At 43.6% G+C, this 25,388-nt stretch overlaps 1 protein-coding gene across 1 annotated transcript in view; it reads right to left on the reverse strand.

Moving 5' to 3' along the window:
- Positions 1–2,901: 2,901 nt before the first annotated feature.
- BCL9 (B-cell CLL/lymphoma 9) overlaps positions 2,902–25,388 on the reverse strand; it is an 89,088-nt gene continuing 66,601 nt past the window's right edge. Inside the window, exons 2-10 of the mRNA XM_011994448.1 lie at positions 24,161–24,295; positions 22,198–22,280; positions 17,220–17,531; positions 15,917–16,233; positions 14,497–14,686; positions 13,215–13,314; positions 8,074–10,315; positions 6,605–6,865; positions 2,902–5,275 (exon numbers count right to left, since the gene is read on the reverse strand). Of these exons, the coding sequence (XP_011849838.1) occupies positions 4,158–5,275; positions 6,605–6,865; positions 8,074–10,315; positions 13,215–13,314; positions 14,497–14,686; positions 15,917–16,233; positions 17,220–17,272 (4,281 nt within the window). The 5' untranslated portion in view covers positions 17,273–17,531; positions 22,198–22,280; positions 24,161–24,295 and the 3' untranslated portion in view covers positions 2,902–4,157. The remainder of the gene's footprint in view (positions 5,276–6,604; positions 6,866–8,073; positions 10,316–13,214; positions 13,315–14,496; positions 14,687–15,916; positions 16,234–17,219; positions 17,532–22,197; positions 22,281–24,160; positions 24,296–25,388) is intronic.

Here is a 25,388-nt window from a genome sequence, read left to right on the forward strand (position 1 = left end):
TGTTAGCCAGGATGGTCTCGATCTCCTGACCTCGTGATCCGCCCGCCTTGGCCTCCCAAAGTGCTGGGATTACAGGTGTGAGCCACCGCGCCCGGCCTAGGCTTATTTCTTACTTCTTTACTTCTTCTTCCCTTAAAGAGGCCATCCCATCAGTAGGCCCTTGCTCGCATTTCCTCTGCTTCAATGCTCACCACCATCCTCCAGGACTGCTCTCTCCTTTAAGAGTCAGTTCAGAAAATCACCTTTCCTTTGAGCATTCATTGAATTTTCCTTTCTGGCCCATTGCATCCTGTCCATACCTTCACTGTAGCAGTCATTGTATCGCAATTACTGGTTTACACACCTGTTTCCACATCCCAGCCTTTGCACAGTTCTTGATACACAGTAAGTGCTCTATAAATATTTGCTAAATAAATGATTCCTTGGGTTAAAATGCAACTTCCCTCTCCTTTCAGCACCTTGAAATTACTCAGAAAAGGAAAAGGAAATGACTGAAGTGTAGACAGTTTAAGCAGAACACAGCAAGTATCCTGGCCACCTGTTCAGTAGCAAGAATAAATATGGAGACTGGGGTCGCAGCACCTCTGCGGAGCTGTTGTGATTTCTGTTTACAACAGCCTGGCTAAGCAATCTGTGGGACCCAGGGCAAAATGGAAATGTGGAGCCCTTATTCAATAATGAAGAACTCCAAACAGTGACGGTGGAGCATTAAACCAAGCTGGGTCCTGTCCAACTGCACAGGTGGCACATCCATGAGGCTGGCCCTGATGACCACAGTTGCGTTGTGATGATAATATCAAGAAATATAGAGCGCAGGGAGGCTGCGAGAGATGTTGGATCCATTTTTTAAGGAGTAGCTTTAAATACGTAAAATTGTTTTCAATTTATTTTCTCATGCCACCTCCTTCATAAGACTCCTATAATTATGTCTGTTTTCATTTATAAGTGTAGAATCTTTTCTAAAGAAAATTACTTTATTTTACATTGTTTCAGGGAAAATGCCACATACTTCTAGTTAGTCCTTAAGAAAAAATGCTATGAGTCACACACACTCCACCACTTATCCTGAAGTGAACAAGTCACTACTGCATTTTCTCCATTCAGTCCCAAAATTCAGGAGAGGAAGGAGAGAAGATTGGCTGGGCTTTCACAGGAATGTGTTAATATGAAACATCTTCATCACTCTTTCACTGATTTTTTTAAAATCTTGCATCAGTTCTCCATGCAGTAGCATCCAGTCTAAATGTAATTTTATTTTGTAACAATCTTAGTAAATGAGAAATTGTTGTATTTAGACCCTAAATTTGGCTTGTCAGAGATGATCGTGATGAAATGGCATGTGCTGATTTAAAAAGTGAAGGAAGATGTATGATGAGGTATTTTTAAAAACCAGGTGGGGAAGTTGCTCTGCACTGCCGCAGGTTCTCCAGCAGGGGGCTGTGAGAGGAGTGCCACACATCCAGCTGCCCACAGCAGCCAGACCCACCGGTCTCTTGCTAGCCCTCTAAGTGGGTACCTGCTCTGCTTTGTGGGTACCTTTTATGCCTCGACTCCCTGTCTGTGAGAGTAACAACAGGACCACACACCATTAGTGACTGCAACACTTGGGTACAGCAAGGAGGGGAGCGCCCCAAGAAGCCAGACCAGTGGGCAAATGCCAGGTAGGGCCCTTCCTTCAGGTTCTCATCTTGTGCTGCCCATGCTTGGCTGTCAGTCTGTTCTCATCTATAGACTTTAAAGCCAGAGAACCCAGAAACATGGCTAAGTTTGTGAAACAAAATCTTCATTTTACTATCCTAATTTCTCTACAACATGAAAGTTTCACTACCCAGCACCAACACAATACACCAGATTGAATCAGAATTCTTAAACTTGTGAGCTCCGTTTTCTCATCTGCAAACGAGATTATTACCACTCACGTCACAGAGCCCCTTAAAAATCAGCAAGATGAAGTGCGCGGAGACGACTGGTAGAGTAGGCACTCAAATGTTCATCTCCATATTTTCTGTTGTCTGGGACACTTGCATTACTGGGAAGACAGGGCTGCTGAAAAGGAAGAGAAAATGGCTCTCCAAAACAATTGTCAGAGAGAAAAGCTCAGACTGTGAAACACCAGCAGAGCCCAATTTGTACAAGTTTGTCTGCAGATGACTCTGCACCTGCCGCTCCTCGCTTAGATTCTCTCACCTAAGAACAAACATGCACACAGACGCCCACTCGCTGAGCTAAAAACACCTACAACAACGCAAAAGAAATACACACACCAGAACAGAATTAACTGCACAGAAGCACAACAGCGAGTCCATTAGACACATAACTTGCAGGATACACACTGATCTGCTGAAGATGTGTGTGGTGGGAACTGAACTGTGCACACAGACTGAGCAGGGTTAGCAGAGGTGATGGAGATGGGGGGAGGTGGGGAGCCAGAAAGGACCACGGAAACCCACGGACTGTGGAAACCCATAATTTGCAGGTATGGTAATAATATTCTACCTTAACAAGACCCAGGGACACCTCATAGTTTATTCAAATAACTAAACATACAACCTTTGGCCTTCTTAATTACTTCATACCACTAAACTGGCTCTCACAAACATTCCTAATGAAGACCATTAATTGCCCTGGAGGTAAAGTTCAGCAATGGGACCAGGGTTACTCTTCTGCTTATAACTAGGATTTCATGACTTGAGATAGGAACAGTACAGAATAAACCTATATGAGTAGTTATTCCTTAACAGCATGGAATATGCTTTGAGAAGGTACTTTTATTTACTTTCCCTGACCATCACCTTATTGATCAACTCCAATACAAAGAGTTTACGCCTCTGGGTCACATGGCAACCGGCATGCCTAGTACTAAACAATCAGGAATCCAAATGAACAAAAAAGGCAGTTCAATTTTGTAAGAAACAATATATTTTATTTTTCTGACACCACAGCTCTGGCGAGTGGTTTTGTACCAAATTTAATGGAGGTTACACAGAACGTCTTACGCATGGGAGGGGGAGGAAAGGGAAGGAACCACAAAATTGAAAACAAACAGAAACAAAATCCTGGATAGCTTTTAGCATCTGTTCCACTCCCACATTAATAAAATTCACTTGGGAATTCCTAATAAAAGGAGAACAGAAAACAAGGTGGGCAGGGAAGGGTATGATGGGGTAGAGAAAGACTTAGGGGAAGAAAAGACCAGAGAGCATCCCAAGGACAGACCTCTCCCTCCCAGAGCCAGGAGGACGCTCGGCACGGAAGGCGAGGCTTTGCTAGATTTATTTCCCCAAAATAACACTGTGTATTGCAGCTGCCAAAGGGAAAGAGAGAGGGAAGCAGAGGGTCACCAGCGGGGGGCACAAGGGAAGGAAACACTTAACTGAGGAGACAGAGCAAAATGGGAGAGAGAAAACGAGAAAAATGTGCCAGTAGGTTGGTATATTGGGAGACAGACAGTGCTGAAGAGCACTTGAACTGAAAAACAAATGTCCTAAGAGTCATTATTTTTTCAAAAGAAAAATCTCCCCCCTCCCCCCACCCCTCGCTGAACTTAGTTCCTTTTTTTGTGCTTTTCATTAATACTCTGCTCTGAGGTCGCTGTTTGGTTTTTCTATACACTGGAGTTGAAAGAAAATAGTCCAAAGGTCTGAAGATGGATTCTCCACCTAAAGTAAACAGCCCAGCATTCCTGTTCTCCTCTTGCCCCAAAGACTAAAGTCTCTGCTAAAATCCCTTTTACAATATAGTACAGTACACACAAAAAAAATAAAGCCCAAATCCAAAAAACAAAACCAGAAAAGAATCCTGGGAGAAGCCAGTCCAAAGGACGTAAACATACAGAGAACGGTGCAACACATGACCGATGGCAATTCTCAAAGCACAGCTACAGATTCCCAAAAGTAGGTGCCATCATGGATACCCAAGTCCACAAAAATAATTTTTAAAAAATAAATCTTAAAAAAAACACACCTGTTGATTAAATGAATAATTTGTTTTCAGGTAAATCCATACATTCTCAAGTTCCCCCCTCCCCCAAAGCAGCCCTCGGGTCTCTGTTCTCCTATTGCATGACCAATAGTAAGTACTCCTGGAACTCCCTCAAAGCAGCTCTCAGGACCTGGAATCTCATCTTGACAAGGATCGGCACATCCAATCTTAGCAGCTTAAAACATCATGTTTCCTGGGTTGCCAGGTCCTTGGCTAAATCCACCCATGCCCACGTCAGCAGCCATGCCCCGGGGCCTCATCTGCGGAGGGATCATGATGTTCTGTTGGGGTCCCATCATGCCCTGCATGGACATCATCATGCCTGGAGAGCCCACAGGCCCAGGGTGGGTGTAGAGCCCGGCAGGCCCCCGATCCTTGCCAGGAATCATGCCCACGGCAGCGGCTGGATTGCTCATCAGGGTGGGCTGGCCGGGCATTGTAGATTGTGCTGGTGACATCATCCGATGGTGAGGTCCCATCATGCCTTGTTGGAGAAAGGCTGGTGGTCTCATGGGGTTGTGGCCTGGCATGGATGGAGCTGTACCAAGAGGGATGTCCGGAGTTCCCACTGGCCCTGGACCTCCCATGCCAGGTAATGCTAGTCCCATTCTGGGGGCTTGTTCGCCCATCATCCCCTGCATGTGTGAAAACCCAGGTCCAGGACCCTGGGGCTGTTTACGGCCTGGAACTTCCCCTCGAGGGAAATATTGCAGCGTCTGGCTGGGCTTCTCAGATGGAATAATGCGGGACAGATCAAACTCAGGAATTCCGGTAGCTCCAGGTCGGATGACCTCCTGCAGATCTGGGTCTGTAAACACTGAAGGCATGCTGTTCCCCAGGACAGTGAAGGAGTCAGGACCCCCAGGGCCTCCAGGCTTGCAAAGTGCTGCATCTGCTGAACTTTGGGGCAGGTTGCCGGGACGGCCAAGGGGGCCTTCTCCTGGGAAACCCATCCCTCCTGGGAAGCTGCCCTGCCCCCCACTGGGGCCATTGTGAGGGAATGGAACCTGCTGTGGGGGAGACTGTACTGGAGGGAAGCCCTGGGGGAAGCCCATCCGTCCTTGAGGTACCATCGGTGGCTCCTGGGACCCATGCCCCATGATGGGATTGTGTGACATCAAGCCAGGCCCCATTGGGACCCCATGAGGAGGTATGTTGGGTCCCATGGCATTTGGAGAGGGCATCTGATTGGAGTGAGAAAGTGGCTGGGTCATTCCCATTGGGCTGAGGGTTGGCATCGGAACCACGGGGTTTGGACCTGAAATTCGAGGATTCTGTGTATTAATGCCCATTCCTAGAAAAATAAAGATATCAAAGGAATCAACTTAACCAAAAATCAACTCAGAAAAACTATAATAAATTAACAAAAAAATTATTGTGCATCCAATGCTCACAGTACAATGCTGGGAAAACATACAACACACAATCCCCGCCATCAATAAGATCATAATACATCTGGGGACATACAAACCAAGAGCTCTACAGGACAATATATTATTGAGTCTTAAACTGTATGATTTAAGAGTGTGTAGAAGATAGCAAGGGAGAAATTCTCATGTGTGAAAAGTTATAAATTAGCACATAAATGAGTTTCATCTTCCTCATTGGAGACATTTAACACAGAAGAAAACAATTTGCCTGAATGACTCAAGTACGGTCCTTTTGGCGAAATCAGTACTACAATCCCAATGATCAGGAATCATAACAAACTATCAACAGGTCATTTTCCAATTGGCATTTGGCATTATTTTATAGTGCCTTATAGAGAAAGCATTTAAAACTTGAGATTACATGACATGTTCAAGAAATAACTTTTAATAGAAAAGGAAAGTAACATATTCTAATACAGTCCCTGGGACACTGAAGTATTTGGTCTCTCTGTGGAATTACCACCGAGTGTGGTATGAGGCTTATGCTCCTCCTGGTACATGTACTAACCTGGTTAATTAGAGTTACTGATAAATCCATAGCATTCATAACAATCAGAATAGAACTGGAACCAGAAACTCATGGCTGAAAACTCATGGTCTCTTTGCTGATCGCTTTCACCATCCTGATCATTTTCTGTTAGTCAGGTGGCAGGGGTCGAGGCGAGGGGTGGGTATAAGGAATGAAGGTGTACCGAATGTGTAGGGAAGGGAAGGATTTTATTATCTCCCTAGTCCTAAAAAAAAGAAAAAAAAAAAAAAAACGCTTCTCTAGGAAATAGGAGCTTTCCACTGTCTGAAATCCTGTGGCTGCTTGTGGTTTGAGGCTGCTCTTCCAGAAAAAAGTACTTGAGAACTAAAGACTTTCCAATCAGCCTGTTAGAAACTGCTCTCTCTATTGCTACATGAGGACCCAAAGAGAAAAAAGCAAAAACAAACCCTCAAAACCATCCAGGTACACAGAAGCATCAGAACTATAAAGAAACCTGCTTTCTTACAAATAAGGAATCAAGCTAATAAGAAATTATCTTCCTCTAGTCAAGACACTTTCATTCTACTGAAACTACCTTAGATGGAAGATTTTTTCTACTTGTTGAACTTCCACCTATTCAGGTGTACAGCCATTGAGAAAACGCTTGAAGAGGTTTCCCTTTGGTCTAGCACTCACTCCACAACCTGCCTTTCTGATTTCTTACCTGGCATATTATTCATTGATGGCAAGTTGGGAGAACGAGCTGGAGGGGAGTCGTCATCTGAGCTGGCCACAGTCTTGATGGCATCATGGTATAACGGGGTGGAACTGGGCATTGCAAACTTGGACATTCGAGACATCATAATAGAGAGTGGGTTCTGGGAAAGGGTTGGCTCTGGAGGCATGGTATAAGGTGTACTAGAGGGAAGACTTCCAGGGATATTCACAGAGGCAGGCTGGCTGGCTGTAGGAGGTGGGGGGCCACCTAAAAGGAAGCAAAATAAAACAAAATGGGCAGGGAATTAGATTCCTTTTGAAGGGTATTGGGCCCTATGATTATGAACTAGCAAGGCCAGGAATGAAACAGATGAACAGGACAGTGTTATTAGACCCCAGACACAAATCATCAATCTTCTAGTCAAGCTCTGTGTGAGTGCAGAGGGAGACCGCAGCGTGATATGGAGGTGACATGACGGATCAGCAGATGTGAAGACAAACACACCAGAATGTGTTAGAAATATTAGTTCAAGCTTAGGGAAAATATGGTTTACAGACAACCATTTCACTGAATAGAATGTGAAATAAGTGGCTCTCTTTCCCTTGCCAATCACAGTTTAGAATTCGACTCAGGTATTAGTATGCCATGAAGCCAGACTAGTGATACAGCCCCAGGTACTAACGACATCACCCTACACGCATTCTTGATTAATTTCCACAACCAAGATGTTTGAACCAAAAAGGTCCGAGGGGGCTGTTCCACTGTACTGCTTCAGTGAACTGCTACTCCACGGAGAGACACTTTAGCTTGGTAGGATAAATCTTCTGTCTTGCTCTGATTCTAGTCTTTCTCAGGTGGAGACAGCGCCAACCTAGTATTTACACCTTGGCGCTACTTCCACTGACCACCTCAAGTCCCACTCACAAAACCATCATCATCAGCAAGAATCTCTCCCAGGAAGAAAATCCTCCTAAATTGTAGCTGATGTGTGAAAACTGTGTTCTACTAAGGAGAAGGTTTTGGTAACTGTTTCTGTGGTCAACAGGTATTTACAAGAACCACACAAGTCTTACAGCAGCTTCCCCTGTCTGTTTAGGATTATACCCAGAATCTCGATTCAAGGGCAGCCGCTTGCAGTGGGTCCAGTATTTAATGAAGCCACATTCATCCACTGTTAAGACATTTTATTGCATCTGTTCATTGTGCGAATGTAAATTATTCTGTGAACCCAACACATAATCCCCATTTCCCCTCTTCCTTTTAACAGTCCCTCTGATACACATATTTTTTGCTGAGATTGGACACTTCTGCATAATCCCATGGAAACACTGATTATGCACCTTGCCACGAATACGGCCATTTCAACAAAGACTGCCAGAGGTGTACTCAAGACACCAGTTTTCTTAAAGTAACTGTATCAGGCTCTAGCAGTCTCCAGCTACAAGATGCAACTGTGAGGATGCAAGCATACTGACCTGACTCTACATTTCCCAGCATGGCTGGGGAGGCCATGGTGAGCGGTGCTTTATGGTTTGGAGGGATCCCAGGACTCTGAAGGGGAGGTTTTGGAGAAGAGGTCCATCCAGGTGATGGGGCAGGAAGTGATGGAGACTTGAGGTGGACAGGTGAAGCAGCAGCAGACCCCAAAACAGGGGGGGACTTAATGGAAGCAGCAGCAGCTGGGCCCGCCAGCATGCCTGCCAGCTGCGATGGAGTCTGGGGCGACTTGAGGTTCCCCGAGGGCGAGCCCAGCATTGGTGACTGGACTTGGTGCATCGTGGGAGACTTCAGAGGGTTAATGCCTGGGGAATGCACCTGGCTGCCTGCCACAGATATATCCAGGGGCTTCCGCCCCAGGCCGCGTTGAACTGGAGGAGCTGTGTTGAGGCTGGTGGGGTTACTGGAAGGGTTGAGAGGTAGTGGTGGCATATGACTGAGCCGGCTGTTAGTCCTTTGGTCGGGCCCAACTGGTTCTCTGAGATTCCGCAAGCTACTGTTGCTGCCTGGACCCTGAGACATGGGAAGGAATGGTCTGGGACCCATGCCATACTCCTGCTGGGGGTGCTCACCAAATGGCAGTGGCACCATCTTCTGCTGAGCAGGCAGCATGTCTGAGCCACCTGGGCGTAATTTCAGCATCTCCTCAGGGCCCGCCCCAGCCTCTCTCATCTTCTGAGGTATCATCTGAGAGTTGGATCCCATGTTGACATTTAGATTGACATCTCCCTTCATCCCACTAGGAACCATCCCAAACTCAAGTTCCCGACCAGGGCCCATCTGTGGGGGCATTCCTTTTGGAAAGTCACCCCTAGAAGGACTCAGAGGGCCCTCAACTGGTATTCGAGGGAAAATGGGGTTATTCCCAGGCTCCATGTGGCGCTGGGAGCCTGGAATCATCCTGTTCATCTCCATGCTGGGCCTGATGCCTTCCATGGCCATCCCTGGGGGGAGACCCAGCTGTTTCTCTGCCAGCTGCTGCTGAAACATCTCTTCAGACAATCCTTGGGGGTTTGGGAAGCGTTCCCCTCGGCCGGGACCGCTGAAGACGCCCTGGCCGGGAGGAAAATTTCGACCATCTGGGATTTTTGGCACATCATCTGGCCAACTGACTCCAGAAAGACCTGGTCTAGATGCAGGGTTGGGGACATTTGGCCCTTCCATTTCAGAGTTTATCATGCCTGCAAATCCAGGGAGGCGCATCTGGCTCCCTGGCATATTAGGGTGGGGAGCCATGCCCCTCGGGGGCAGAGAATGTGGCATGTTGATACCATCAGAAAATGGCTCTGCACCCCCAGGTGCCCAGCCTTCACTAGGGGTCATCTGGTATGGAGGGGGGGGCCCTCGGACCACTCCCCGAGGCCCGTGCTGATGGACCATCATATCCTGGAGGGAACATTGCTGGACAACCACTTGTTCCTGCTTCCTCCTCTTCTCTTCATAAAACTCCTGCTGCAGTTTCAGCCACGCTATCTGCTCGGGAGTCATATGGTCGAGGTGGTCGGGTCCTATGGTCCCAGACTGCGAGTTCATAGAAGGTGGAACCATTTCATCTGGAGAAAAGGGCACATCTCTATGTCCTTGAGGGCCAAATGGAGCTCCCACGTCTGTCCGGGGCCCAGGTCCCTTACCTAGGCTTTGGGATTGGGCCATCATGGCCTGTATTGGCCCTTCTGGTTTTTTCTGAGGCCCATCTAATACCCCAGGATTCTGCTGGGGTCCCCCACTTTGTGCTCCTGTGAATTCTTTCTCATCAGGAAAAAGCATGCGCTGGATATCTCTGAGAGTTTGTAAGGAGCGCTCCCGGTGCTCCAGCTGCTCCTGAGATAGGCCATCGGGATTCTCTCCCAGTGTGGGGGGCTCACCACTGGACACTGGTGGAGGCGGAGGGGCTTTGGGATCTGCTGAAGAGCTATTGCTCCCCTGGGAGACGGGGGTCACTGCCCGATTGTTGGGCGTTGAGTTGGGCCCAGTACCATCTGGGGGCAGTGGAGTGGAGCTGGCAGGACTTCCTACAGAGGGAATCAGTTTGTTTTCTACCCCAGGACTCTCCCGGTCCAGGGGACGTGGGGGTGCGGCAGGCTTGGGTGCTGGTGCCGGAATGGGTGGAGTTGGCTGCAGTCTGGTATTCTGGGAAGAATTCTGGTCCTGGTTGGCTGGAGCTGGGGGCTGTTGTGGGAGAGGTTTCGGATCATTCCGAAGGGCAGATATCTGTGTGTTCTGAAGACAAACAAATATTTTAAAAATCACTAGTAAACTGAACAGAAGGGCAATTAAAAGAGCAAGATATGTTATAAAGGAATTGTACCCAGTCACATAAATCTAACTGACACTGGCTGTAGAAAGTGCTCATGTACAACCCTCTTCTGGGCAAGGATTTTTTTTTTTTTTTTTTAAACTTACTGTCAAATGGCATCCTCTTTCCCGTGCTGAAGATTAGATTTCAATAACTTTAAAAGTATGCCAGGGGAGAGCCACTCTGCCAAAGTGAATACATTTCAGTATCTATTTTGAGGAACAGGTTTGATATCACATGTCTACTATGTGTTTCTGATTCAGAGAGAGATTAGTTTCTTGGTATGTGGGAGGCTGTACCTAACACCTTTTTCTTTTCCCTGAAAGTATAACTGGGTATGTAGACTTCTCGTTGTCAATCAAAAGGCCTGATGTTGCCATCTGAAAGAGAAAGCGTAAGTCATTTGCAGCTCTGTACTCTACCAGCCGAGGAAGCGGGTAAGACTGCTCCATTTCAACGTCTCCTCTGGCAGGGTGACTACTGAGGCGCTCCCCTCCTGGAGTTTCCAGGGGGTCTGACATCTCCGGTTTCTGTTTTTGGTTTGTGATCACTGATTCCATATTTGATAAGAATTTGTACATTAACTGTAGTGAGATAATCTGCAGACAGGAAGCTTCTGTGGAGAAATCTAAAGCTATCTAGCTTATGGTGTCTCTTGAACTGTTCTTTCTAGTAGACAGTAGACTACCCTTTTATAACATGCTGGATGATTGCCTTATTATTATTTATTAAGTACCAATGCTATATAAGTCCAGGGTAGAAGCACACTCACCTACAATAGCTGACATGGACACCTTGAATGTTTGGAAGAGGGATGTATATGTTCTGGGTCTAAACCAATAGCACTGCTGAAATGTAAGAGGGCACTGACAAATAGAAGGGCTTGATCTACAAACTCTGTCTCAGAGACCTTTCACCAAAGGCCTTTCTCCAGACCCTTTTTTCATGTTCATTTGCTCCTACTTGTTCACTTAATCCAGTCCATATTTCCAAACCCTTCAGGCTCTTACCTCCTCACCTACTCTCTGGAATGTTTACCTGTGTGCAAATATGTAAACAAATAATTATGTGTACCTCTGCATATGAACAATTTGTGTTATATATACACGAAAACATATCTCTGAGTAGTTATATTCTGTGAATACATACATAAATGTTGGATTTGGAGGTATCCATGCACTTGTCTGTAGGTATCGAGTTGTGTGAGTAAGATCGGCTGAATCTTACATGATTCTGTACAGTCAAAAGTATATTTCATGTCCACAACTCCTAACTGGAGTGTAGAGGTCACCTTGATTTTCCTTCTAGTGCCATTTTAAGTTTGGTTTTGTTAGTCAGGTTTTGTTTGTTGTGGGTGGGTACTGATTTCATATAAGGAAACCATGACAGCAGAAAACATTTAGATGGGGAACAATGGATTATTCCCAATTCCTTCCTTAACTCCTTTCCTGATTTTAGTACCAGAGAAGGTGTAGGTGTAGTATTAATATTAAGAACTACCATTAAATCAATAAAAGGTTGGTTTCAGCTGCACTGTACCGTATTCATTCCAGGACAATACGCATTTTAAATATAATGGTATGCATCTTCTACCCTTGAGTAGTCAAGATGCATGGGGAATGTGAAATTCCTTTTCTCAGTTTAGGAAGGCCTAAGCTCTGCTTATGTCTACAAAGATGGAGACTTTTCTGATACACAAAATAGGAAAGATGCCACCTATTTTATCTTGAATTGTCACTTTGATCATTTACTGTCAATTAACTTTTCCCATGTTTAAGACTCATCCCAAGGGCCGGGCGGGGTGGCTCACGCCTGTAATCCCAGCACTTTTGGAGGCCGAGGCAGGCAGATCCCAACGTCAGGAGATCAAGACCACCCTGGCTAACACGTTGAAACCCCATCTCTACTAAAAAATACAAAAAATTAGCCAGGCGTGGTGGCGGGCACCTGTAGTCCCAGCTACTTGGGAGGCTGAGGCAGGAAAATGGCGTGAACCTGGGAGGCAGAGCTTGCAGTGAGCCAAGATGGCGCCACTGCATTCCATCCTGGGTGACACAGCAAGACTCCATCTCAAAAAAAAAAAAAAAAAAAAAAAAAAAGACTCATCCCAGTATTAGATTTCATGCTCCCTGAAAGCAGGGACTGTGTCTTGAACCTCTTAGTATCTCCCATAGCATTCGGTGCAATCTTGATGATGCCAGATACAAGAAATATCTTTTGGTTCAATTTGATAAACTACATCCACTGTATGCTTTTTCTAATGGAGTTTATAGCAGGTGCTTAAGATCCAGATAGAAAACAGACTAACATTTATTACAATTTTACAAATATCAAGCAATTAAAAGCCTTCAATGGTCTTTATCACTTTGAAATAAATATGAATCACTTTGAAAGTTGATGAGGCTCTGATTATGATATTGTCATCATGTACTCCAGAAGTTGTAGTTGCTGCTTTTTTTCTGTTCTTTGTTATTCAACTAGCTCAAGAGTGTTATTTTTAAAAAACCTGCTCTGTACACACGGTCTGAATTTAGATTTTCCCAGAGACGATTACATGAAGGAAACCCAAAGATATCTTTGTAGGTCCTCTTTTAGTTTGCATCTTCTTCCCCCTAGCAATTCATCAATCTACTATCTTTCTCGTAGAAAACGCTAATATAGTATGATATGCCTAATGCCCCACAATGTCAGAATTAGGTTAAATGCCAAGAACACAGCTCATACCATCAAGACTACCTTCCTATCAATTAAATTCACCACCTCCTTTCCTTTGCAGTCACTGTAGAATCATTAAACCATTACTCGGTTTCTGAAACAACATACCAGAGGGGCTGTGCTTCTCTCTGTCTTGCTGTTAGAAACGTTCTGGATGTGGAAAGAGACGATAGTTTCAACCTGGCCCTTCAAAACAGCTTCTGCAGCTCTGCAAAGACGGAAGAGACAGCACACACTAGAACTTGTTTCTATTTCACTAACTGTAATTCCAAAGCACTTTAACCCCACAATAAACTTGTAAGGGAGAAGAAGGAATATAAAGAACCACCACAAATGTTGAAGAAGAAATCAAGACAAACATGCTTCATTATTTATGTTTACCACTTACCATCAAAATTCTAAAATTAAAAGATAGCCATCTGCAAATCCCAAAAGAGGCATTAAAAAACAAAAACCAAGATTTTCTCCGGAAACCAATCCACTGTGGTAGGCGTTTTATAGAGAGTCTGAGTTCAAAATCCCAACCCAAGAAGGTGGAAGATAAGATCGCACAATACCTAGTGACAGTTTAAGGCTGTTAAGATTCACTTTTTATCTTAAGTGAAAAACAAGTCAGAAAACCATATGTAGGGTACAATCACAGTTCTGATAAATAAAAATTGATTCATCCATCCACTAGAAATTTATATATAAAAATGTTTACAGTAGTTATCTCTGCAAATTCCAGAGATACTAATTTTTAGTTATACTTTCTAATTTTTCCAGAATGGACATTTATTACTTGTGTTGTTTAGAAAATAACAACAGGTAGGTTGCAGAAAAGTGTGTATTGTGCAATCAATTTCTTCTCTAAAAGGAGGTATATATGGCCAGGTGCAGTGGCTCATGCCTGTAATCCCAGCATTTTGCGAGGCTGAGACAGGCAGATCACCTGAGGCTAGGAGTTCAAGACCAGCCTGGCCAACATGGTGAAACCCCATCTCTACTAAAAAATACACAAAATTAGCTGGGCGTGGTGATGGTTTCCTGTAATCCCAGCTAATCAGGAGGCTGAGGCAGAAGAATTGTTTGATCCCAGGAAGTGGAGGTTGCAGTGAGCTGAGATCGCCACTGCACTCCAGCCTAGGCAACAGAGACAGACACCATCTCAAAAAAACAAAAAGAGGTATATAAGTATATCTGTACAGGCATGAAAAATTTCTGAAAGGGAAGCAAAGGATATATTATCAGTGGTTGCCTCTGGGGGAGTTTGGGTTGGGGAGGTTTTATGTTTTATCTCTTTCTGTACTGTTAACTTTAGGTAATAATAAAAGATCAATCTGCAATGGGAATAAGAACTTAGGTCCCCAGACAGGCCCTGCCCAACAGTAAGACACAGCCATCAACTTACTTATTGGCCATCTCAGTAGAAAACACATACACCACTTTGGCTGGAGTCTTCTGAGCAGGTGTGGGCTCTGGGGCAGTAGTTTGGCCATGGGAGGGGGTGGAAGACCTGGGGGCTGTAGCATTTGATGGGGTCATCGAGTGTGGTGTGTGCTGGGAATCCTGGGACTTTATGTGGTCAGCAGAATTACATTCTAAAAGAATAAAATGACTCGTCATAGAAAGAATACAATTTCCTTTCTTCTGCTAGCATTTACAGCATCACAACACAAACCAACCTTGAGAATTTCAAGGAAGTATCACCTTGCTAAGAGGAAACCTCTTCTACTCATAAAATTTCAAATACTCTTCTCTCTCAAATGACTAATCATAGAGCAGTCTTCCCCCACTTCCTTACCTCTCTATTACATCTCCTTCATATATTAGCGTAAATGTCCCTTCTTCCTGGTAACTTTTTTGAAACCTCCTAGACTTAACTGGGGATGGATCTCGCAGCCCTCTAACTTCTCTTATTTCAGCATTTATCATCTTTTACTGTAACTGTCTAATAATCAGGTTTCTAGGTGCATTCAAATCTTTGAGGACAACAGCTGTATCTATCTTGCTGACCATGGCCCCCCAGCATAGTGCTAGCACTTACAGCAGGCCTGCCAAAACACTTGAGGGAGGAGCGGAGGAAGGGAGGAGAAACAATCACCCAGGTTTTCATTTCTAATTTGGGTTGGAAAATCGTACTTCCATTCCTTGAATACTAACTTCATGTTCTGGCCTACAGTTAAGACTTCTGGTCTTATACTAGGAGGCAAAAAGCCTAAAACCACAGCTGTTGGTCCCATACCCTCCTTGGCTCACCCCAATTTGGTACTCGCCAAATCTCTACACATCTGGTAGCCACTCATTCCTGCTACACTAAAATCAGCTGTAACAAATCTGGACTATTGCCAGGGCCATGAAGGCTTCCTCTTGTGTCTGCAAGTCTGGCAAAATGGCAACTAGAGAATACAAGCCCCAAGACTTGGAGGATTGCTCTGATGGAGAAGAGAAGGGATACCAGAAACACTGCCCCAGTGGGGGCCGCTGGCACAGACAAACTAGAGTGACTGGCTTGAAACTAAAGTACAAACAGCACAGAGGCCAGAAACATGTGTACAAACAGGGTTAGGCCTGTGAAACATCCTACCATAACCCCTAAATCATTGCATCCTTAAGGGCAAGAACTCCTCAACTAGGAGGTTCCAAACAATTCTTCAGCTAGTAACAAATTGAGAAGAAATAGTTCCATCATAAACTGTGAGAACTCCTGCATCTGATACCTACTCTCCCCACTTGTCTGATACTAGGCTCTCTGGCCTCTGTCGAATGTCAGAGGCTTTCCCTCAGGAACACCTACTTCCCTCTGAGTCTCAAAGATCTTATAGACATACCTTTAATGTCAGAGTCATCGTTTGGAGTCCCAGGATCTCTCTGATCAAAGGAGTCGGCGGAAATACTTCGCTCCCTTTTCCCCTTGCCCTTGGCACCATTTCCAGCCCCATTCTTCAGCCCCATGCTCCCACCTGGGCCAGGGAGTGCTTTAGGGGTATGGCCCCCACTCTTGGAGTCACAGGGGGATGGCTGGGATTGGCTGGCTGAGCCCCCCTGTTTACCCTGATTGGAGAATTTGGAATCCAGCTGGGGGTTTCCAGATGGGGACATCACTGTAGGGGGACGGACCATCACCTCCTGCTTTGACTTAGGGCTACTAAAAGAAACAAATAACAAAGGAAGATCAGACACCAGACACAACTGGTCAGCACAAATTAGGGAGAAGCAGTTTCTATTGGGGGTCAAGGAAACCCTTAGGACTAAAATAACCACCCCATGATTCACCTCAGCCATTTGCTTGCTCCCACCACCCCGATCCCATCTCAGAGCTATCAGTAGAGAGGAGGATCAAGCAGAGTGGCCAGCCAGGTTTCAGGAACCCTAGAGTCACATGGGGACCCATCTCCAGGGCTTCTGTCAATAAAGGACAACGGTTTCTATGTACATAGAGAAGTGACTCTTACACTAAGACTAGCTCAGAGTAAACAAACAGGCATCGTTAAGATCAAAATACTACCCAGCCCCAGGCTGACGACAAGAACAGCTGTAGGAGAGCCGCACTTCCCTGATGGAAAATGCAAGCAGGTCCCAAAGAGCACGGGAGCTGGTGACTGTCAGGTTAGGGAAATCCTCCAGGATACTAATCCCTCCCAACAAGCAGTATTCCACCAAAGCAGATAAACCAACCGCTGCCCTCAGGGAGTGAGGACAAAATTCTTTTAGAGTAACAGTTTAAGTACTGGGAAACAGAGGAAAAAGCGTCACAGTGGGAGTCTGGGGAATAATGTTTTAGTTCTAAGGCGTCAGGCCTCCTCACCATTCCAGGCCTCAGTTTCCCTGTTTGCCAACTTGGGCAGATGGTACTGGTTGGTCTCTATGGTCCTTTTGTTTGTGCTTTGGCAGGGAGGTGGGTGGAGAGGTCAGGGAATGATGAACAGAAGAATAACAAAGGAAAACTCTAACATAATCTTTGATTACACTGTATCCTGCTTACTCTTACATTACTATTTACTAGTCTATTTTCTCTTCCTTTCCCATTTGGGTTTCATTTACTTCTAATTCAACATACTGTTTCACCAATGAGTGTTCACGGTGTGACTATGGCATCCCCAAGGGGCTGCAGGAAGAGGCCCTAGCCCTTACCTCTGTGTGTTTCCTGATGGAGAGTTCCTCACTTTAGGGTTACTGGAATGCATTGATTGAAATCCTGAGCTTGCAGTCACAAACGGGACAGGCTCACCGAGTTCCTCTCGGGTTGCAGCAGAAACAGCTGCTGGGGGCAGTGGCACTGGCCCACTGCTTGCTGGGTGCGTTCCTTAGCGCTGGCTGCCTATATGCCTTTTTCCTCTTTGTTTTTCTCTGCTGTGGAAGTGGGTCCTTTCCCCTCGCAGCTCCAGCATTCTCTGGGTGCGTACCTCCTGCTGCCAAAGGAAAATCTCGCATCTCCAGGGCACACTACAGGAAAAGGCCACCCAAAAAAAGTTGGGAGCAAAAACAGAGACATAAAACACCCTTACAATCGGATCAAGGTGAAAGCACTAGCCAACTCAGCGAAGCAGCTAGACCATGCCTCCACTTCCATCAGGGTGAAAGGAAAGGGTTATGCTCCCATTGCGGACAAATGCTCAGGGGCCACACCAGCTGGAGGGTGACTAGGACTTCCTGTCAAGCATGCAAGCCTCCCACCCAAGTAGCATGGACCAGGCAAGGGTGAGCAGGGTGAGAAAGGCAGTTTTCTCTTTAGCTATGTATTCTCCCTTACATTTCTGCAGTTTTGAATATAAAACCCTCAAAAACTTGTGTCTTTCTTTTTTCAAAACAATGCTTTGAAACCCCTTGATACCGCAGATCCATAGTGACTCTCTGGTGTTTCAGTTCTGATGGCAAACAACAGCACTGAAATGAAACAACCCTCAATTTCAAACCATGATGCAAATTAATCTACGTTAATACTCTCAGGGCCTTGGGGGTGGGGGGACTTAAAAGGAGATACTTCTGAAATCAAATATTGAGCCAACACCAAATACAATCAGTTCTGCCCCCTGATTTCCATGATCTTTCTATTAAATTATGCCGAGTATGTGTCTCGTGTTCTCACTGCTTAATGACAGGGACTGCAGGCATGGGTAAGCATGGGAATGATCCATAATTCTGAAAGTAAAAGAACATCTTTGAAGGCTAAGATATTTTTTGAGCCAATTTGCAAGGCTAATTTGAAGCATAAAGGTCAAGAAAATATTCCCAAACCTAGCTAGAGAACAAATGAGAAAGTCCTTTATTTAGGGAAGCCTAGACGAATTCAGGTAAAACCAAGACATACTTTAAGTCTCTGCTCCCTCCCAGGGCAATTCCATTATGGTTTTCTTGTAACCACTATCCCCTTATCAACCCCCTTCAGCTTCTAGTATCTTACTGACAAAGTATAGCAATGAAGCAGGAGATTATTAGGTGCAGGACTAGTGACTACAGAACCAAAGGGAGTTAGAAACAGCTCAGGTGCTGCAGCTTACATGTACTTTGAGAGAACGGAAACTGGGCTAAAACCAGGAGGTTGTAGCACTGTGATCATTGTCACACGTTAAAGGTCTATTTATTCAATTAGAAATCTGCAATAGTCCCAGCTATTTTACCTGGGACAGTGAAAGAAATTTATGGAAGTTCTGAGTACATCCAATTAATTTTTTTCCTTTTTAAATAAAAAAGTCAGGAAAAAGAACTAGAATGAAAACATTATGAATGTTTCTATGCCGACCTCAGGAGAGAGCATGTTAAAAAACATTTTGGTCTTGATTATATTTAAGGTTCTATTTTTATCCCCCATCATCTTCCAGCTTTTCTTTTTTTTTTTTGTTTAGACTAAGAAATGGATTGTGGTTGTCAAGTTTGACATATATAATGATAAACCATTTTGTAACCGCTCAATGAACATTAGAAATCACTGGGAAAATAGAAGTAGAAAATGAATCTTACATGGACAAAGCCATCAGAAAACATTTACCTCAGGAAAAGAAAAGCAGTTACCATCTATATAGTCTCCCTCCATAACTTCTTCTAGTACTTTCTGTCTGCTTCTAGCACTCCATCACATGTCGTACTGAATAATCCTAGGTGTGTATTTTATCACCCTGTTAAGACTATGTTCTTAGAAGACAAGAACCTTGTTTTAAAGTTCTTCTGTTTTTCTACAATACTCAGGATGATGTACTAAGAATGTAGTTAGATCCTCTGTGACTTATTCAGGTTCTCTCATAACAGGAACACCTGGCATTTGTGTTACACACGTCTTCCAAAGAAACTCAAAACATTACAATTATCAAATCACCTCATTAATCTGCCAAGCATTTATGATGAGCTGGTAGCAAAGATGATTTCTAATAACAATGCTGTGAACATAAAACACTTTTATTTTCGAAGTACTTCTACATACAGTTTCATTTTCTCACAATTTGCCTGACTTTGATTGACAGGCATTTTAGAGATGAATGAATGGAGCACATGGGGTGTGAATGGTTTCTTCCAGGTTTCCAGTCACTGCTCTCAGACCCTGGCTCCTTCCTTGAAGCTATCTTCCTTCCCATTACTTTATGGAGGGAGAGACAGCATGGAGGTTGAAATAAGCATGTGGGCTCACCCAGTGACTGGGATCAAAATCTAGGTTTCTCAATCCCTAATCCAAGGACATAAGTTGTCCCTACTTTTAGCCTTTCTGATGATCAAAACGACTGAGCAAAAAATCTGCCAAACATATAGTTCCAAAGAATAAAATTAGGCTCTTCAGGAGGTTAGCGTTCAATGTTTAACCTTTAAGGACTGTAAAGGATCTTCCATAGAATCATTATAGCCAGAGAGATTTTTTCTTTCCCCAACATAACTACATCTCCTAACACCTTAGATCCACTTATACGATGTTTTTCTCTTCTATTCTTAATTTAAAACTTAAAATTTTTACTATGTGCTATGCATTGTTCTGAGTACTGTACAAACATGTTAACACAGTCACAAAAACCCCAGGAGGCAGGTGCCACTACTATTTCTATTTTAGAGATGAGAAAACGGGCTCTGCAATGTTAAGTAACCTGTCCAAGCTCACACCCTAGTAAATGGTAGAGTGGGCCTTTAACCAGCACTCTGGTCACTGCAGCCCCAAAGTCTGTGCTCCTCATCACTGTAGTGCCTGTCAAAGTAGAGCCTTGGTGGGCAAGGTGAGCTAGTTCATATAAAGTGCTCAGCAGTATGATGTAAGCACTCCAGCGTTAAGTATCACTATGACTACTACTACTCTCTAGCGAGCACGCTGGCTTATCATGCCTGAATCCATTTCAAATTACCTTCTACATCTCCTAGGTACCACATTTCCTTCCTTCCTTCCCACTCCCAATACCTGGACTTGCCCAGTACTTAATAAGAAGAGATGTTGCCAGGCAGAAAGTTCTTACTAGTAAATACACAAACCGATTTTCATCAATAGCTATCTCTTCTTTCTTTTCTATTACTGAAACAAAAAAAATAGCCCACTTTCTCCCAAGTCAGTCCAGCCACAGGTGAACTAGGCCTATACCTTCCAGCCTTCTGAGAGCTCATTCTCCCCTCTGGCCATCCCCTCTGTCTGTTGGATCTTTCCAATCAGCATTCAGACAGGCTGTAGAATCTTCCAGTGCAAAAAAAAAAAGCAAAACAAAACCCAGGTCTAGCATTCTATTACCCTTCAGAGCCAAATTTCTGCACAGAGTTGACAAGACACAGTGTTCACTTCATCCTTTAATCATTTTAAACCAACTTCCACCCCCAAATCATAGCAACCACTATTTTTGTTAAGGTCACCACTGGCCACTTTTCTAATCTCATCTTACTCCATCTCTTAGATTCTGCCAGTTGCTCACTTCGTTCTTGTAACTCCTCTCCTGGTTTCCATAACACCTCATTTTCCTAGCCTTCCTCCCACCTCTCCAGGCCTTCTTCATCTGCTTCCTTTGCAGGCCTCTTTTTTACCTGATCTCTAAACTTTAGAGATCCTCTGGACTCTACTCTGAGTCATCTTCTCTTCTCATGCTCTAAGTTCTCTCCATGCCAACAACTCCCAAATTCACAGGTCCAGTCCAGCAGGTCTGTATATACATCTACCTGCTTGACATGTCCCTGGATGTCTCAAACTTAACATGATCAAATATGAATTCTTCGATTCTGTATATAGCCTTCCTCCTAAAACCTTTTTCCTTCAGTTTTCCGTATCTTAATAAATGGCTCCTTTATCCACCCAGTTGCTCATGCCAGAGATTCGGAAGTCATTGTTGACACCTCTCTCCCTAAACCTCAACTGTCCTATATCAAGTTTGAATAGTTTTGTTGAATGAACGAAGTCTTGGCTTAAGTGTTTCTTTTTCAGAGGAGAATCATCCCTTAATGCCATCAATCTACATGAAATTTTATATTACATTCTTTTTAAAGCATCTAGGGTTTTTCAACATGTTTCATGCTTTGTAATTATATACGCAATTTATGTGATCATCTGTGTAATATTCATCTCTCCAATTAGACCACAAGCTCCATGAAGGTAGGGACCATAACTGACTTATTCATCTCTGTATACCCAGCAATTACTACAGTGCCTAGCAGATGGTATTTGCTTAAAAAAAAATTTGTTGTGTTCTCCAAAGGAAATGAAATCAGTATGTGGAAGTGATACTTGCCCTCCCATGTTCACTGCAGCATTATTTACAATAACTAAGACAGGGAACTAAGTATCCATCAACAGAGGAATGGATAAAGAAAATGTAGCATATATGCACAATGCAATACTATTCGGCCTTTAAAAAGAAGAAAATCCTGTCATTTGCAACAATGTAGATGAACTTGGAGACAGTAGGTTAAGTGAAATGAGCCAGGCACAGAAAGACAAATGCCACATGATCTCACTTATATGTGGAATCTTAAAAAGTTGGCAGTAGAAGCAGACAGTAAAATGGTGGTGGTGACCAAGGGCAGGGGCTGGGTGGAGGTGGCGGGGTGAGGGTTGGGTGATGTAAAGAAAAAAAATCGTTAAATAAAAGCTGAAGTTTTTCCCTAAGCTCGCTCTTCTAAGCCAGGCATGTGCTCCAGTGCTATCAGCCATCAGTGTACTCACCAAAACCCCAAGGGTCACGACACTGCAGTGCTCATCCTGGAGGTGAGGAGTCCAGGAACCCCCTTCTCAAAGATGACCCTCGTCTAGAAGAGGAAAAAAAAAAAAGTCCTAAGCAGATTTTTAAAAAAATCAAAAACATCAATTTGTCAATGACTATTTTAAGACAAAAACAGGTTTCTTATTTATTCCAGAATATCAGTTTCAGAGGAAGCTGTCATCCCCCACACAAATAGAATCAACTCCCAATTTTTAAAGAGTTATATCTGATCTGTAGCCAGTTCAAGGCTCGTGTGGCTTTTCCTCCTTCCCAACAGCACATTTTATTTTCAGAGGCTGGAGAAATATAAAGTGCAAATCAAGTTTTCTACTTTTTAGAATTCTGGAAATGTAGTAGAAAGAAATCCCTCATAATTTTGCTTCTTCCCATTCCTTATTAGTATAGAGATCTGAAAGCTGACTGTAAAGGTGAGAAGAGACAAAATTCCAGATATGTCTCTGAACTTACAAAGTGAAGATCATTCACAGTTCTCCCTACTCTCAACCATAACTCTACATCCAGCAAGAACATTTATTTTCACACACTTTTGGGGGAACTTAAGAGCTGAATAACGTGACCAGATGACTTCCTTTTACTCAGTGCCTACTGTGTGCAAAGTGTGGTACTGAATTGAGCTGGCTAAGTCAATAAAACATGAAGTACTGGCCAAGCAGAACAATTTCCACCATTAGTCCTTATAAACTAAAATTACGACACTGAGCCTCCCTCTTTGCCCAGAATTTACAGTTTTGAAATAGCAAGGGAGAAGTAAGTTGCAGACTGTCTTAGGGCTAAATTATTTAGGAATCTTTAAAAGGATTCCTAGAGAGGCATGCCATCAAGTTGTTTAAGTAAATTCACAAATTAATCTAACCAAGCTCAGAATCACCTCTATGATTCCAATTTCAACTCTTCCAGTTCCCATTTTCCTGCTGTAAGAAGTCCAGTTTATTAGAACGATGTCATGTTTAACAAATTTCATTTCTATGCTATGACCACTACTCCATAAAAGGCATAGTATCAAACTTAGAATGTGGAACTAAAAGGCCTCAGGATTCCATTCCTAGCTCATTCTTAACTTCTGGCATACCGACTACTAAAAAGCTTCCTCTCAGAAAAAGTACACAATAGGAAAAACCAAACTTTCCCCAACATGTGGAGAAAAGTAAACTATGCAATGTGCATGTAGAGAAAACCTTGGTCCAAGCAAAATATTAATGCACATTTTAGTACTCGTGGGGTCAAAACACCTCTGTCACCTTTTAATAGCTAACTTTAAGCAAATAAAATTTTGTATCAAGCTAAAGATTTCTGACAAAATTCAAGCATTCAAAAATGAATTTCAACTATCACCATCTGGAATAATGGCTACCCAGAATATTATTTCAGCACAGATGCCCCTTCTCTGTGAAACTCTCCTTGATTACCAACTCTCCTCTGTATGTCCTCCATGGCCCCCGGTATTATAATCACAATACTATCATAACACAAAACTGTGTAGACATGGAACTCCCTGAGGGCACTGTCATTCCTCCTCTCAGCACCTGATACCTGGCAGAAACTCAATTAATGCTGTTTGATCCATGTATTATAATGAGCTTGGGGCTTCTTGTATCGCTACCTTTACCTTGCATTCACACAAACTAAAGATGACATGATAAATACCTGTTTAACTTCTCACCACCTGCCTTTATCCTTGGCCCTATGAAATGAGTTACTGCACAAGTCCCTGCTCACAGAAAGGTGTAAGATAATTGCTCTTATATTTTTGACTTGCATTTAGTTTGATGATTTTTGCCTTGAGAATTCTTAGAATAATGAATAAATGTAGTTTTAACTTACAAGAGGCCCTACAGAAACAGAAACAAAAATCCAACATATTCAGACTGAATCACAAAAGTGACGACTTATCAGGATGTTCTTTACCTTTCAATATGTCCAATTTGCTATTTCTTCTACATCAGGACACAGAAGAACTTTCCAAAAATGATCTCTACCGCCCAATCAGATGGGAATGTTTCGGTCAAAGCGGAATGACACCAACTGGTCCCACATTCAGTCCTATAGGGATAAGGAAAAAGTAAAGTTCATACTTCAATTTATACTGATTCCAAGGAAAACCACCCATTCCCCAATGCTCTGCAGCCAAAGCAATCTTTGGAAGAAGAAACAGTAAGAAAACAATTAGGTCAAAAATGGAGAAGGCAGGCAAAACCACTAAAACTCAAAATACAAGAAGTCCAAGATAGGGTCACTGCAGCCCATCTCCATCCCACTGAGGCCTAACCATGCTAATGGATGACTGGGAGCTTAGAAAATCAAAAGCCACCAAATACAAAAGCCTCATTTTAATCATTGTTTCTAACATTTTCCACAACCAAAAACAGTCACCACAGGTTGTGAAATGGACTTTTGTTTCATGTCTTCTCTGTGCTCCTGTTCTTAGCATGGTGGAGATGCTAAAAAACACTGCAAAGCCTAAAATGCAACAGGCCATGAGATAATATAACTTTCAAAAATCAGTTGGTCTAGGGTAAGAGTTCTTAACTTGGGATCCCACTGACTCTCAAGAGGTCTGTGGATAGACTTGGGGGAGGGGAAGATGTTTGTGAAACTCCTGGGGAAAGCTCAGATGTTCAATTTGACTAACCTCTAAGTAATAATTAGCATGGCCTTCAATGATGAATGGAAGTAACCATCCCTGATAGCATTAGCAATTCTGTGACCTTGTCACCAACAGAAACCACAAGACATTTTCATGTCACATAGTTTTGTTGCAGATATCTTGGTATAATATATACACTACTTCAAAAATTACAGTCTCATTAGACCTGCAGCTGTATTTTATTATTTAATAATGTGTTATAAAGAAACATATGTTACAATTAATATTCTGATGACTGTTTCCATTTCATTTATAATTCAATGTATTTTATTTTGTGCATTTAAAAAACATTCTCAGAAGGGGGTCCTATGTTTCACTAGATTGCCAAAGGAATACATTGGACATTATAAGGTTAAGAACCCCTGAACTGGCCGGGCACGGTGGCTCAAGCCTGTAATCCCAACACTTTGGGAGGCCAAGGCAGGTGGATCACAAGGTCAGGAGTTCGAGACCAGCCTAGCCAACGTGGCGAAAACCCTGTCTCCACTA

Source organism: Mandrillus leucophaeus, unplaced genomic scaffold (genome assembly GCF_000951045.1).
Source record: "Mandrillus leucophaeus isolate KB7577 unplaced genomic scaffold, Mleu.le_1.0 Scaffold457, whole genome shotgun sequence".
Taxonomy (NCBI): domain Eukaryota; kingdom Metazoa; phylum Chordata; class Mammalia; order Primates; family Cercopithecidae; genus Mandrillus; species Mandrillus leucophaeus.